The sequence below is a fragment of the Heliangelus exortis genome, chromosome 20, assembly GCF_036169615.1.
Source record: "Heliangelus exortis chromosome 20, bHelExo1.hap1, whole genome shotgun sequence".
Lineage (NCBI taxonomy): Eukaryota > Metazoa > Chordata > Aves > Apodiformes > Trochilidae > Heliangelus > Heliangelus exortis.
In genome coordinates, this window is record NC_092441.1 from 5,845,104 (window position 1) to 5,859,027 (window position 13,924).

The 13,924-nt window shown below is 47.3% G+C and overlaps 1 protein-coding gene across 5 annotated transcripts in view; it reads right to left on the minus strand.

The window, feature by feature from the left end:
• Positions 1-13,924, minus strand: part of CACNA1G (calcium voltage-gated channel subunit alpha1 G) — a 143,427-nt gene that overhangs the window by 63,400 nt on the left and 66,103 nt on the right. For all 5 annotated transcript variants that reach the window (XM_071763790.1, XM_071763788.1, XM_071763789.1 and 2 more), the window contains exons 11-14: positions 5,714-5,865; positions 4,993-5,178; positions 3,734-3,848; positions 2,868-3,023 (exon numbers count right to left, since the gene is read on the minus strand). In XM_071763790.1, coding sequence (XP_071619891.1) covers positions 2,868-3,023; positions 3,734-3,848; positions 4,993-5,178; positions 5,714-5,865 — 609 coding nt within the window. The remainder of the gene's footprint in view (positions 1-2,867; positions 3,024-3,733; positions 3,849-4,992; positions 5,179-5,713; positions 5,866-13,924) is intronic.

Here is a 13,924-nt window from a genome sequence, read left to right on the forward strand (position 1 = left end):
GAGAGGAGGTTTATGTCTGACAAAGAAGAGTCATTGCTTGCTGCAGAGAGAAGTCCCCAGGGCAGGGACTTGAGAGGTCAGGCAGCAATTTCAAATCAGCAGCTGGATCAGAGGGAGTCTCCTGCTCACCTTCCCCACACTGACACCAGGCTCAAGTTAAACTGGAAAACACTCGGTCAAAAATAACCACGTTGCATAAAGTCCTGCATGTGTTTCTTGCAACAGAGAGGCAGGTTACCAAATAAAAAAAAATAACAGAAAACAAAGAACCTGGACCCTGCAAAATATATTGCTGCGTATTTAAAGTTTGGAACAGGTCCTTCTTGTTTCTCAGCTGCTTATATACATCTGCTGCCTAGCAACTGGGGCTGCAAAGCCGTGCACTAAAATTAACGAGGTGCTTGCAGATTGAGGAAAGGCACTCAAGGACCAGGGAGATAAAGGAAGCAGCCCTGGGATTGTGTTTCAGCCCAGAAATCTGAAGGAGAATGGAAAAAAAAGAACAAAAACCACACCAAAGAAACCACAACAACTCAGAAGAAGGGTCAAGTGCAATCACAGGAGGGAGACACTGGGGTTTGTTTACAGCGAGAGATGATCTCTATTAATTCTGCTTAGGAGAGGATCCTTTGTGTGCTGGCTAGCAAAAACCAGGAGATCTGTTTGCAAAGCTACACTCCAGCAAAGCTGAATAAACATAAACCAGCAAGGCCAGACCTGGCTCCCGACCTCCAGCAGACATTTGCTCCCCGTCTGCTGTGGGAAACTTGGGCTGAGCCAAGGGACCTCTGGATCCCATTGCAATTTACTGGAGGAATGCAGGGAATGCAGAATAACAAGGACGTGGAAGGAAGATTATTATTAAAATGCCATCATCAAAGCCTGAAATATAAAACAGCACTGTAATCAGTCACAAATTATAGGAATTTGGTGCGAGTGCATTGAAATTGCCAGGGCCAGAGAGGGTCTGGTCTGTGGAGGCTGCACTGGGTCCTGGTCCCTGCACTCACCTCTGGGTACTGGCATGAGCAGCATTGCTGGCTTCAGGCTGTCCCAGTGCTTTCCTGAATCAGAAGTTACTCAGTGGTTTACCCTCTTAGGGTTTGTGGATTTTTTTACCCTGCAGTTAAAGCACATTTGCAGGATATGCAGAAACCCTGGGGCTGGCTGAGCCAAGCCCGGTGCTGCCCCAGCAGGGGAGCCGCAGGGGCAGGTGATGGGGCTGCCCTGCTGCAAAAGTCAGCTGAAAGTAAATTTGGGGAGTTATGCTACAGGCAGTTCTCCTGCCTTCAGGGAAGATGTACCCTCAACGACATGGATATAAGGTGGACATAAGTGCTGTGTTTTAAGCCAGGGCATGAATTTACAGGATGTTACCCCACGGTACCAGCTGGCTGCAAAGCGAGCACAGATACATTTCTGCCCAGGGAAAGGGTGCATGGCAGAATGTGTGGGACTGGGAGCATGCTGGCAGGTGAGCACAGGGATGCTCTAGCATGAGAAACCAGGCTGAGGCAAGGACCAGAGGTATCAGACACCCTCGAGGAGCCGGGAGTGGAAACGCTGCCGCACTGAAAAGCTGAGTCCTTTTCTCTAAGGGAATGGGTGCAGCAGGTGACCTCCCATACTTTGGTGACCTTCAGAAGAGAATCAGTTTGCTAGACTGAACAGAGAAAGGTTCAGTTTCAAAGCTGTCATCACAAGCAGACAAGGAGCTTTTTACCTCTTTTCACTCGGACAAGAGAACATTGTGCTATTTGGGAGAACCTGGCAGTGACCTTCCCTTCAGCTGAGTGGTGGGGGGATTACAGACAGAGACAGCTACAACAATAACAATTAAACAGCAAAGCACCAACAAGGAGAGACACGAGACAAAAAATATTTCTTCTTGCTATCTTCTGCTATGACTCCATTAATTTAACTGTAAACTCTGCACTGAAAATAATAATAAAAATGGTTCTGTTCATAGTTATTCATAGCTACAATATTATGATACACAAGCAACAAACCTTAAATAATATTAAGTCACTTCAGAACACTTATCAAAATCATATAATGCAGGTAAACACACAGCCTATACAAACAGATACCAACGAGAACTTTTAGGTTGGATTCACCTCTCCAACCCACTGGGCAGGGTGTAATGATCCCCTTCTTGAACAGTGGGACAATTTTTGCAGAGACAGGTGGGCATTACAGGTCCCTCACTCTGGGGACAAGGAGAACTACACACTCACTCTGAGTTGGACATTTGGAAGGGCAGTAGGATGAAAAAAAAAAAAAAAAGTTAAGTTCAAACCAAACTGCCCTCCTGCCCTTCTGTGAAAGCCTCCAAAGCCTCCAGCAATCCAGGATGTCTGATGGAAGTTCCCAGCCTGAGGAAGCAGAGACCAGAATCATGTACTTTTAAAAATGCAGAGAACTGCGGGGCTGGAAATGGGAAGAGCTCCACGAACACGTATCATCAGAAAAGATAATGGTGTCACTAATCTCTTACCAGCCTGTGTAAGTTTTCAGGAAGGCTTTTAATCTAGCTGACAAACACTGTGAGAACTGTTTCAAAGACACTGTCATAGCAGCAATCCCATCCAGAGTGCCTGACTCACCACTGAATTCCCACTCCTGCGTTAATGCTAACAATGCTTTTCATTTAAGCCCTTCCTTTAGAGGGCTTGCTGTATTAAATTGCACCGTGGCTAAGAAAAAGGAGAAAGAAAAGAAAAAAAAGTCCTAATTTTTTTTCCTCAATTTTTTTTCATGTACCACTCTCATAAATGCACTGCTGTCCATCTCAGAAAGCAAAATCCAGGATCCGAAGGCCCTGAAACTTTAAGAAGAGAGCAAAGGCATCTGCATGTGGACATTACCTCTGTCTGGAAACCCTCTACCAGGATGGCCACCAGCAGGTTGAAGAGAACATAATTCCCAAACGTCATGAGAGCAATGAAGTAGAGAGCAGCCCAGGAGGAGGTCGATGCCATTCCATTGTAAAGGACCTTGTTCCAGTCTTCCTGGGTCAAAATCTGCAGAGGAAGAGTTCCAGGAAAATGGAGACACCAGAGGTGATGTACTGTTTGCCCTGAGCCTGGCTGTCTGTGCTCTGGGTAAGCCAGACAAGCACCCAAACTTCAGGGTAAACACTGTAGCAGTTACTACAGGGAGGACAAACCTGGCCCAAGCCACTTGCTGAACCCAGCAGAGACTGGACCATAGTGACTTCCATGATACCAGTAAAGATCATTCCAAACTCCCCAGCACCCCCCTGCACCAAGGGGGGTTCAGCTGTAAGGGAATGAAACACAGCCTGGAACAGACCTTTCCTTTGGTCAGCCAGAACAGCTAAAAGTCCTTCATAAATCCCACAGCTACAGAGCTCAGAGCTCCTGGAACAAAAACCTGCACACATCAACTGTGGACTTAAACCAGATTCTGTTCTTTGTCAAAATATAACTGCAAGTGGTCCCCAGCTCCTCCTCTTCATCTCCACCTTCTGCAATTCTTTTCACCCACCCAGCATTTGTAAGCACCTCCTGCCTCAGCAGCCCCTCCTCATTAGCTTTCTTCTTTATTTTTGAAAACAGTTGAATCCTTCTGTTTTCCCTCACGTGGGGTTTTGGGTCATCTCCCTTCCACGGCACAGATCTTCACTAAGCTCTGTCAGATGCTTTGGAAAACAACCCCTGTCCCTGCAGCCCCAAAATGCACACGAATTGTGGTATTTTCCATTCTGTACCTGGAAAACAGTGACGATGGCCCAGAGCAAGGAGTCAAAGTTCTTCCTGTCAGGCAGAGTGTCACCATCTCGCTCAGAAGCAAACTTACAGCCAAAGAGGTGCATGCCCAGGATGCTGCATGGGAGAGAAAGCAGGGGCTCAACAGGAGACAACATCCCTCTCTGATATAAAACTAATAATCATGCAGCAGGGCAGATGAATCATTTGTTCACTGAAACACACTCGACAGCACGCAAACCAGTTGTGAATTTGGGTCAGATCTGTCAAAAGAGTTTCAACCAAAAAGTATGCCTGCTGCTTCTTTTTCTTCTGCTTTGGTTTTTCTTTGGTTTTTTTTTTTTTTTTTGTTATTGTTGTGGGGTTTTTTCAAGTCAAAACATTTTGTTTCAACATTTAATAAACAAAATGTTTTGACTTTCTGCTTTGCAATGACACATTTTTAGCAAAATAGGCTTAAATCGAATTAGGAAGATAGAAAGGATTTCTGCGAAATGCCTGAACCAGACATATCAGGGGACCCAAAACAGGTTTTTCAGTTTTGACAGGAAAACAAAATACCTTTCATTTGAGACTGATACTAAAGGAATAATCTGTTTTCCCCTGCTCTCAGCCAGTAACCTGAATAATTGAATTATTTACAGCTCCACTGGGTGCTACAGCTGCAAATGGTGGCTTTAGAATGAATGAAATATCTCACTGGGAGAAGAACATCATTCCATGGAAGAGACTTGCTTCCTTCAGCCCTCCAAGTGTCCAGACTGCTGGAACACCAGAGTTAGCTGTCAGAAGGGAGACAGGCTCCTCTCAAAATCTAGCCCAAAATCCAAGAATTGGGGACTACACCAAGCCTACGTCTAATGTTTCCAGTTCAGAACCTCACTTCTCAGAAGAAGAGGCCATGCAAGAGCACAAGCACCACCACAGTTGACTTCATTTTCAGAGCATCACCCTTCCCTTGGCAATATTTTTAGCATCAGGCTGTCTCCAGTTGGTCAGTAATGGGAGCGCTGTCTTGGGGTGATGTCAAGGAATCATCCAGCTGAAATATTTTCCTTGCTTCATCTTGCAAAGACAGATGTCTCATTTGGCCAGAGTTGAGAGAATTGTGTCAGGGCAGCAAGCCACTGCTGGCCAGTCTGGCTGTTTCTGGGACCGTTCAGCTCAGCCATGCAGGGGACTCTCACATTTCCTCACCTCCCCATAAGGTCCGACCTAGAAAACCGGTCCTCAAGAAAGACTGGGAATCAAAAGCACTCACCTAAAGATGAAGATGAAGAGCATCAGCAACATGCAGAACGTGGCCACATTGTCCATGGTCTTCATGAGGACCACGAGCTGGCGTTGGAGGGCTGGCATGAAGCGGACCAACTTCAAAACCCTCATGAGCCGGAAGGTCCGCAGGACAGAGAGGCCCCCACCCTGCTGGCCCACAATCTCCCACACACTGTGGGAGAAAAAAAAGCTCATTGCAGATGAGAGGACAAAGTGTAACACAAAGGAACAGAGGAGAAGAAGCAAAGTGAGGGTGAAGTTCAGGAAGAAGAGGGCTGTAAAGCAGGCACGGACACATTCCCAATGCTCCCGGTGAGCTGGACTTCATCCAGGCTTGCAAAGAGCAGAGCCTCGATGGAATGTCAAACCCATGCCTGCAAATCAGGAGCTGCAGCTGCAGGGGCAATTACAGCCTTTGCAAGTGCCAAAAAAACAGCCAGCTACTTAATGGGGCACTGGTTGTACCATTTGGATCCTCGATGTTCCCAGGACAATGGGACTGATGGCTTTCTACTTGGGCTTCTCTCTAACACAACCGTAAAATAACCCCAAGATATGTATTAGCAATCACATCTAAATGCATTAATCCACAGCAGAGAAGTATAAAGTGTCATAGGAAGGCATTTATGCTCACTCTACATTATTTTCTGTTTAATTAAACAGCCAAATGAGGGGAAACACACATAAAGAAAGCTCTAGGTTTGTACCTAATCACCACGATGATTCCATCAAAGATGTTGTATGGATTCTTAATGTAGCCAAAAGGACCATAAACCAGGACTTTCAACAGCATCTCCAGGGCAAAGAGGCTTGTAAAGACTATGTTGCTGATCTCCAGGGCATTGGTAAGCTCCTCTGGCTGGGGAAAGAGGAGGAGGAAAGGGACACGGTGAGCAGCACAGCTCCATTTGTTAGGCATATCCAAAATTACACCTGGAAACAGAAGCCCAAATACTGCAGGCGTAGGAATACTGATGCTAATGGTGTAGCAAGAAAATGGTAATAGCTCACTCAAAGCCCAGGAGAGAGGAGAAAAATACTATCATAGTATTTAGAGTTTAGTCTCCCCTTGTAAATCGAGCAGGTAAATCCAGACACGGTCTTCACGTAAATCGCAGCTTTAATACCACCTCAGGGGGGTTACAGAGAAGCGGTGTGTACCGAGCCTGAATGCTTTCACATCCTCTACACCAGTTCTCCTTAGGCAGAAGGGAAAGTTGGACTGTTTTCCCACATAAATATCCCTATAAAGCCTGTCTTTTTATTTAGTACCTCATCAAAAGTCTTAAGTAAAGTTTTTCAAATGCAGAGATTTGAGGAATAGCTCAAAAACCCCTCTTTGTCAGGAAGCCCCAAATACTGCAAGTGAAGAAGGGCCCGATCCTGGCGATCTAAAAATAGAGGTACCAAAAAAGCCTAACAAACAGACTTCCTGTAATCCGAGACCTAAATTAATACCTTTCATGTTTTTCTAGCATGTTTCACAGAGGGTTCCCAACAATGCCTGCAGACGCCCAGCGCTGCGCTTTCCCCGGCGGGTGGGCGAGCATTATTGGAAAACATATGGCAGAAGACAAAAACCCGTGGTGTAGTCTGTTTAGGATCAGTCAGTGGCAAAGACAGGAGTAGAACTGCAGCACCAGATCCCTTCTCCCCATTTAACCCCAACACATGGCTGCAACTGCATGTTTCTACTTACCAGTGTCTTTAAAATCAAGAGACCACATCCTGCTGGCAGACAGCCACGGGGTAGTGTTGGGAATGCTGAGGGACCCATGGGGCAATGGGCTGGCACAGCTCACAAAACACCTTACCCACACCTGGGGCTGGATCCTCTTAGGGGTACTTTGGCACTTAAGTCACTCAGATGCTATTCTACATCCCCACACACAAGTATTTGTGGCTTTAGGTCTCTGAACACCACGGTGGGTTGTGGCCAGATGTGCAGGTTCATGGCAGCTACACCAGGAGCAGAAGCAATGTGCAACAGATGCTGTTGACTGCTCCCACCACAGACATGAAACAACTCCGTGGCTGGCCAAAAGCTTCCTACATCAGCCCAGGAGCTGCCACACCACAGAGAAGCTGTAGGGTTTGACATGAGATGACCCAACTCAACACCACAGGAACTGGGAGAGGAGACTGCTGAAGGGCAGTGTCAACACTTGATCAGCTGTATTTCAGAGCCCCAAGAAAACACATTGACCAAGGGCTTCACAGATATATGCTGGAGAAGAAATGGATAACTCCATCTGGGCCTTCAACTCTCTCTTTCTCACTTCCTTGCTGATCTAGAGCTAGAACACAACCACCCCTGCTCCCACTATGTAAGGCAGCCCTGGTTTAAAACCTATGGGAACATTCAGTCACAAAGTAATAAATAGGCCAAGAACTTACATGTTAAGCTGCACCTCAGGACAATTTCAAACAGCTGAAAGTCTACATTAGTCACAAAAAAAATGCCAACTCATTCAAGAGTGCCCCAGCGCCGAGGCTGCCTGTTATCATTTACTGCAGTGATACTGCTGGAAAGGAAACATGTTCCTGGAAGCTTTCCTTCTCATCCATCAGTGCACTAACCTGAGCCCCAAAGGATGATTTCCATCTTCTGTTGCTTCTCTGCCACTGTGCTGCCAAATCTAACCTGGCCCACAGGCACAGCCTGATGAGGTCCTTGGATGTGTGAACAATGCCCAACATCCCTCCCCCCAGCATCCCTACCCCACCAGGGTAAACCCAGTCCCAGCAGGGATGTTGTGCTAAGAGGATGGATCAATGAAACTTTGCACTAGGTGAGCACCTTCTGCTTAGAGTTGTTCTTGGGATGTCTAAATCTGGATGGGAAGCACTGGCAAGGCACAGCTGGGAGATGTGGGGAGGTGGATGGGCCATGACCCCCCCAGCCCATGAACCATCCCTCCCAGCCCATGAGAACCCCAAATACCCCTGGCACTGGTGCAGGAGGGCTATGGGTCAGGCCATGCAGCATGGTGATGCTCAGCACCCGCAGCAGCATCAATATCCATCAACCTTCCTCTGCTTCACTTCAAAAAAGCTGCCTGGTCTCCCACTCCTCCTCCACACTCTTCCACTTCTCTCACAGGAAATGTCTTTTAATAGCTGAGACATTGAGGCACCCATAATAAAAATGAAGAATGGGATCTCTTGAACCAGAGGTGAAAATTAATACCAAAAAATGTAAGATTAATATCCAAAATGGGTTGAAAGAGGAAGGGAAAACTTCTCTTTCCCCCAGCCAGGACAAGGGGAGGGTCCCCAGGGCAGCCTGGAGCTCTGCCAGGGGAGGGCAAGGTGAGGTTCTGCTGGAACCACACCACAACCACACCCGCTGCAATCCAGGAGATATTTTCCTCCAGGGAACCAGCACATCCCTGAACATCTGAGACTGGGTGATGTGAATCACTCAGGATTTTTGCAGCCAGCAGTGAAGCACCCTCCCCCAGGGCCCCTCGTTCCCAGCCAGGGGGTCCCCCAGGGCAGCCCATAAACCCCCTGCAGCAGCTCTGCATCCTTTCCAGGGACCCATTGCTGCACCCAGACTGTGGGGTGCTGGCCCAGACCCCTGCCACAAGCACCCTGGGAATTATGTATGCAAAGAAAGATGAGCAGAGATCGTGCTCCTTGCCCAAGGGATCACAGCCAGGCAGTGGGAATTCAAACACCTCCGAGACTGCCAGCTGTGGGATTTCCATGCAGCCAGAAATAATAAAACTGTTTATAAGATGCTTCTGCTCTAGAGAAATCACAAACGTGTCTGAGACAACTTTCCTTAGACATCATTACAATACAGCAGGAAAGTGGCTTTTTTCTCCAGTGGGAATTGAAATTGTCATCTCATCCCAAACAGGAATGCAGAGTTTCGGAATTGGCAAACAAAACACTTTGTGCCCAAAGTTTTGAAAGCTCTCCCCACCACTTGAGTCCCTATTCCCTTATCCATTTGCTCTGTACTGTAAATCAACTGAAATTAAAAAACATAAATAAAAGTCATCGTGAAGAAGAACAACATCGAAATTTTTGTTCCCCAGCTGCTCAAATGGACATTTCAAATATCTCAGACAATGTATTTCAATAAATTATTTTTCTTAAGCCTATTCACTGGAACCACTCTCCTCCCATGAACAGCTTCAAGTTTGATAAAATGCCATTTTCTGACAATAACTGTGTAATCAAAACAATATTGATCAGCTCTAAGCATAATGTACCTGGGATAGTTCATTGGCTCCTGGCACACAACCAGCTCCATGGCGCCTCACCAGACATGGGACAAAAAAGTCAGTAAGATCAAGCAGCTTTCTCCTCCTAGGGCAACAACACAGGAGCTGTGCGAGGTAACATCCTGTCTTTGACTAAACGATTTGTTTGGGAACCAAACTCTTCCAGGATTCTCCTGGACAGGAAATTTAGCAGGGAAGCACAGTCTGAGATGGAGATCCTGGGGCTGCTCTGCAGTACAGACCCTCCTGCCCCCCACCCCGATTACAGCACATCTGCCTCAGCTTCTCCATCAAAAGAAGAGCCTGCCAATTCTTTCACTAGTCCCAGCAGTGACTAATTAGAAGGAAAGCATCCTATGATTAAACAAGCAACACCCAGAAAGAGCGAGATGCGAGCGCGATTCAGCTGCGGCACGAAACGCCAGCTCCTCTGATGAGTCTTCAGTAAACACTGAATTTTGTTTTCAGGACACCTCATCTTGCTGGACACACAGCCGTGGTGTCCTGGATAAATCATTCCCTGTTAGCTCTCTGTTTGCATTGTGTCGATCTGTTGATGTACCAAACAGCACATTGACAAGTGCTGGCAGCAGATAAAACAGGAGCAGACAGGGCGGCAGCGCTCGTAACCCCGTGTGGCAAAAGGAGGCGGCAGGGAGGAGGCGAACCCCGGGGCACCCACCCAGACCTCGCTCACCCTGCCTGGCAAGGAGAGCAGGGGAGATTCTGCACCCTGCCTGGTGGGTTTGGGCAGGGCTGCCTGGCACCAGGCAAGGCTCTGCTGTGGGAGGTAGGAGAGGGCAAGGTAAAACATCTCCATGTACCAAATGTTGCCTCAAGGGGTATCACAGAGCACTTTGCTCTTTTTCAGCACTGAGAAAGGAGCTGTAATGCATTTGTAACCTTAGGTTTTTTTCTTTTTTAAAACTTGAGTAGAAGCTCACAAGCAGGGTTCCTAAAGGCAGAAGGGACGTGCTCCATTTCCAGGTGGGCATAAGATGGTAGCATGAGTTACTCCCTCACATGCACAGGGCTCTCCAGGGTGTCCGTGAGCAGGTGAGGGGAAGAAGATGAGGGCAGGGTCTGGGATCACTAAAAGCACAAGCCCCAGGGGCTGTGGTCCCCAGCTCCTGAAAGACAAGCCCTGATGCATGGTGATGTGCAACCAAATGCCCTGGCAGAGCTTACAAGGGTCCTAACTCCTGTCTTCCTCCACGAGCCATAAAAGAGAAATGACTTTGGCATGGCACAGGCTCCTCCACACCATCAGACCTGCACCCAGCACCATGGGCACATCCAGTGTGGATCCCTCCATCCCACCTCCTCCATGTCCAGCAGTGAACTCCGGGCTGTGGCCAAGCATGGTCTTGCCCAGACCCTGGGGATGTCAGGACAAAGGAACAGAAGCACCCCAGGGTTCCTCCTCTCTATCTTGCTCACAATAAAATAAAATAGAAAAAAAGCACTCTGTCTCACCACAGCACAGAGGGAGGGATGGGCTGACCAGCCAGGAAGCAGATCCCTCCTGATCCCGAGGGCTCCACTTCTGCAAGCAGACCCAGAAGCTCAAGAAAACTTCTAACTCATTCAAACACTGCAGAATAAAACCCTACTGAAATCATTACCATGGCAACGAAGGAAAAATAACACAGAAAGAAAATACCGACCTCAGCTATTTCACAGGCAACACCAACAACATTTTACTGACTCATCACTTGCAGAACTTTCATATATATACATAAGGAAAAAAAACAAACGGGTCACACAAAAATGAGATTTTCAACCTGACACATTAGGATCCTCTCCACCCTCTGCGTGGGTGCAGACACACACCACGTCTGCCTCAAGCCAGGAGCCAGACCGCAAGTCCTGGGGCAAAATGGAAGAAATTCTGAGGAACGGAAGAAGCTATTAATTAACAAAATGAGGTGCCCTCTTTTTGCTCTCTCCCACACCCAACTCTACATCATTTGTAGCCCATGGCCTCAGTCAGCCAACAAGCCTTTTCCATGCCCTGACCTCATCACACGCACATTATTCCCCCAGCCTTGGTGTGTCCACCAAGCTACGGCCATACGAAAACCCACTTGGGCTGCCTTCGATAAACACAGCTCCTCTCATCTCCAGATCCACTTTCTACTTTATAAATAGAAACTCAATCCACGCATATTTTCAGTGATGACATTCATTGTCTTTGGGGCTCCTTAAAAGGCATCAGGCATTAGCTATCTCCTTGGGTCCAACAATGAGAACTTGAGCCCTGCTTAATCAGAGCCCGATAGCCCGACAGGCCTTCTCTCCTCATCCTTTGCCAAACAGGATAAAGAAAAACAATGCAGAAAGTTGTGGGATTGCAGCAGTTTTTGCTCTGCTCCTCCTGGGGCAGGAGACACAGAAAGGGCAACATGTTCACTTCTTAGGAGGCTGGAGGAGAACTGCTGGGAAGGATTTATAGGCATTTGTTAGAAGAAATGCCTTTGACAGACAAGTGAACAAGTCCAGTTTCATCCCATCACTGCACGGGAAAGGAGGATTTTGTTACAGGCTGAATGGAGGCTGAATATTTCATGCCATGGCAAGTAATGCTGTAAGAAAGGGAGAAAAGCAGCTTTCATTTTGGAAAAAATCAGAGCTGTCTGCACAGGAGGGACTCCCTTCCCAGCACCACTGCTAATCTCCTCACCTTCCACCCACTCCTCCCTGTTCCTATTAACAATCTCCCTTCCCAAACCATTCCTGCGGGAGGAAGGAGCTGAGTCCCACGGACATGGCACCAGTTTGTGCAGGACCTTCCTCACCAAATCCTTGTGGAGCAACCATGGCCAACAACCAAATTCCCCAGCCCCAGCTGCCCAGACAAGGCTAAGTCCCCCTGCACACCTCTGCCTCCTATTCAAGAGGGTGCAAATGAGGGGTGAGCACCAAGAATGATGGAAAACCTCATCAGGACCTGCCATGAACTGTCCTTGCCCAGAACCATAAACAGACCATGGTCTCCTCCTCCAAGCCCAGGGGCAGTGCTCTCTGTACAGCTCTCAGGAGGCACAGCAGATATTCTTGCCTGAACTCCTTATCTGTCTCAGCTTGAGATTTCTGGGTGAATATTATCCCAGAAAATGCAAGAAAAACATGAAGTGGCTCATCCCTCTGCCCAGGTTTTGAAGCAGCTTAAGCTGAACAAAAGCTGCATTTCCACTTGGTCACACCTTGTAAGTACTTGAGATTTAAAGCCCTCTATTGCTAGTTAATCTAAACCAAGTTTGAAACTTATCTCCCCATTAGTCCTTGAGAAGGCACCAGGGGGAGGGAGGCAATAAAGAGGAAGAAAAAGGCCATCTCTGTACAGCTCCTGCACAGTTCTGCTGAACCCAGGTTTCTGCTGCTGGTAACACTATCTCTAATGCTGACAGACGTCTGCAGGGGAAAAGCTGTTTGAATCCTAACATCAGCAAAAAAAAAAAAAAAAAAAAAAAAAAAAATCATGAAGAGCTGAAATCCAGCAGAGACGAAGGGAAAAGCACTCAGCTCCTGTCACTGCTCCCACTGGGGGCTGAGTGGGGTGGGGAGGGGCTCTGCAAGGACACAGGTGGCAGCAAGGCAGCGTCATTGGGACCAACCTCCACCAGGAGAATCAGGGAAAAAAAGGACTGATCCCTGGGAAATGATCAACAATCAGCAATCAGGAGTGATTACAGATGAAAGCATTTCTTGGTGCAAGCTGAGGATGCTCCAGAAGCTCCAGCTTACTTTGCTGGCTCCTACCCAAGGGGAACAACCACAATAATCAAAGAAGAAGCAGAAAGAAACACCCGACTATCTGCAGAGAGCAGCGAATCTTCATCTGTGCGGGGATGAAGCCAGTTTCAAAAGCACACATCATTTTCCCATTTCACTGAGCTGGAGTCTCTTCCCAGAGCTGCCTGAGCAGAGATAACATGAGGGTACGGATGGCAGCTGAAACAACAGCTGTAATGATAGGATCTAAGGCAGCCTGAGCATTTCCAGCCTCTGAACTAAATTAACAGGAAAGGATTGGCGCGGCTCCTCACTCAGGGAGCTGAAGAAAACTTTAGTAGATGTCAAGGAATCTGCATAGGCTCATCCCTAAAGCATGCAGAGAACTGAATTATCTGATAAAAAAACCCATACACTTTCCAGTTGCATGAAATCTCATTTAATTTTCAAATCATTCAGTCTCCAGAACCAGGATAAAGTCTGCTTTGCAAGCACAGCTTGGTTTTTTAACGATTATGAGGGCCATGGCACCCCTGCATTTTGCATGGTACTCTGGAGAAGCTTCATGAGCTTGTCAATAAAACACACACGTTCCTACAAGACCTCATAAAACCCTTCAAATCACTGAGGAGAGGAAGAACCCCCAAGGTCCATAACAAGAATTACCCCAATCACAAACAGTGGGCTGGTTTTGAAGTCACTGATCCTAGTGATTAACAGCTCTGATGACTTCCACTAGTGTTGACTTGACTCCTCCAGTCTCCAACAGCAAACTGTTAATAAAAGTAATTTCTCCTTAAGCAGGAGGTAATTCAATACAGTGCAAATCTATTGGGCACCTCGTTTTCCTGCCGTGAGAGGGCTCAGTGCAGCTGTAGCACTGATAAATTAAGTTGACACAACTGATGAGCCCCGCATTGGGTAAAGCCAGAAGACACTGAGGGA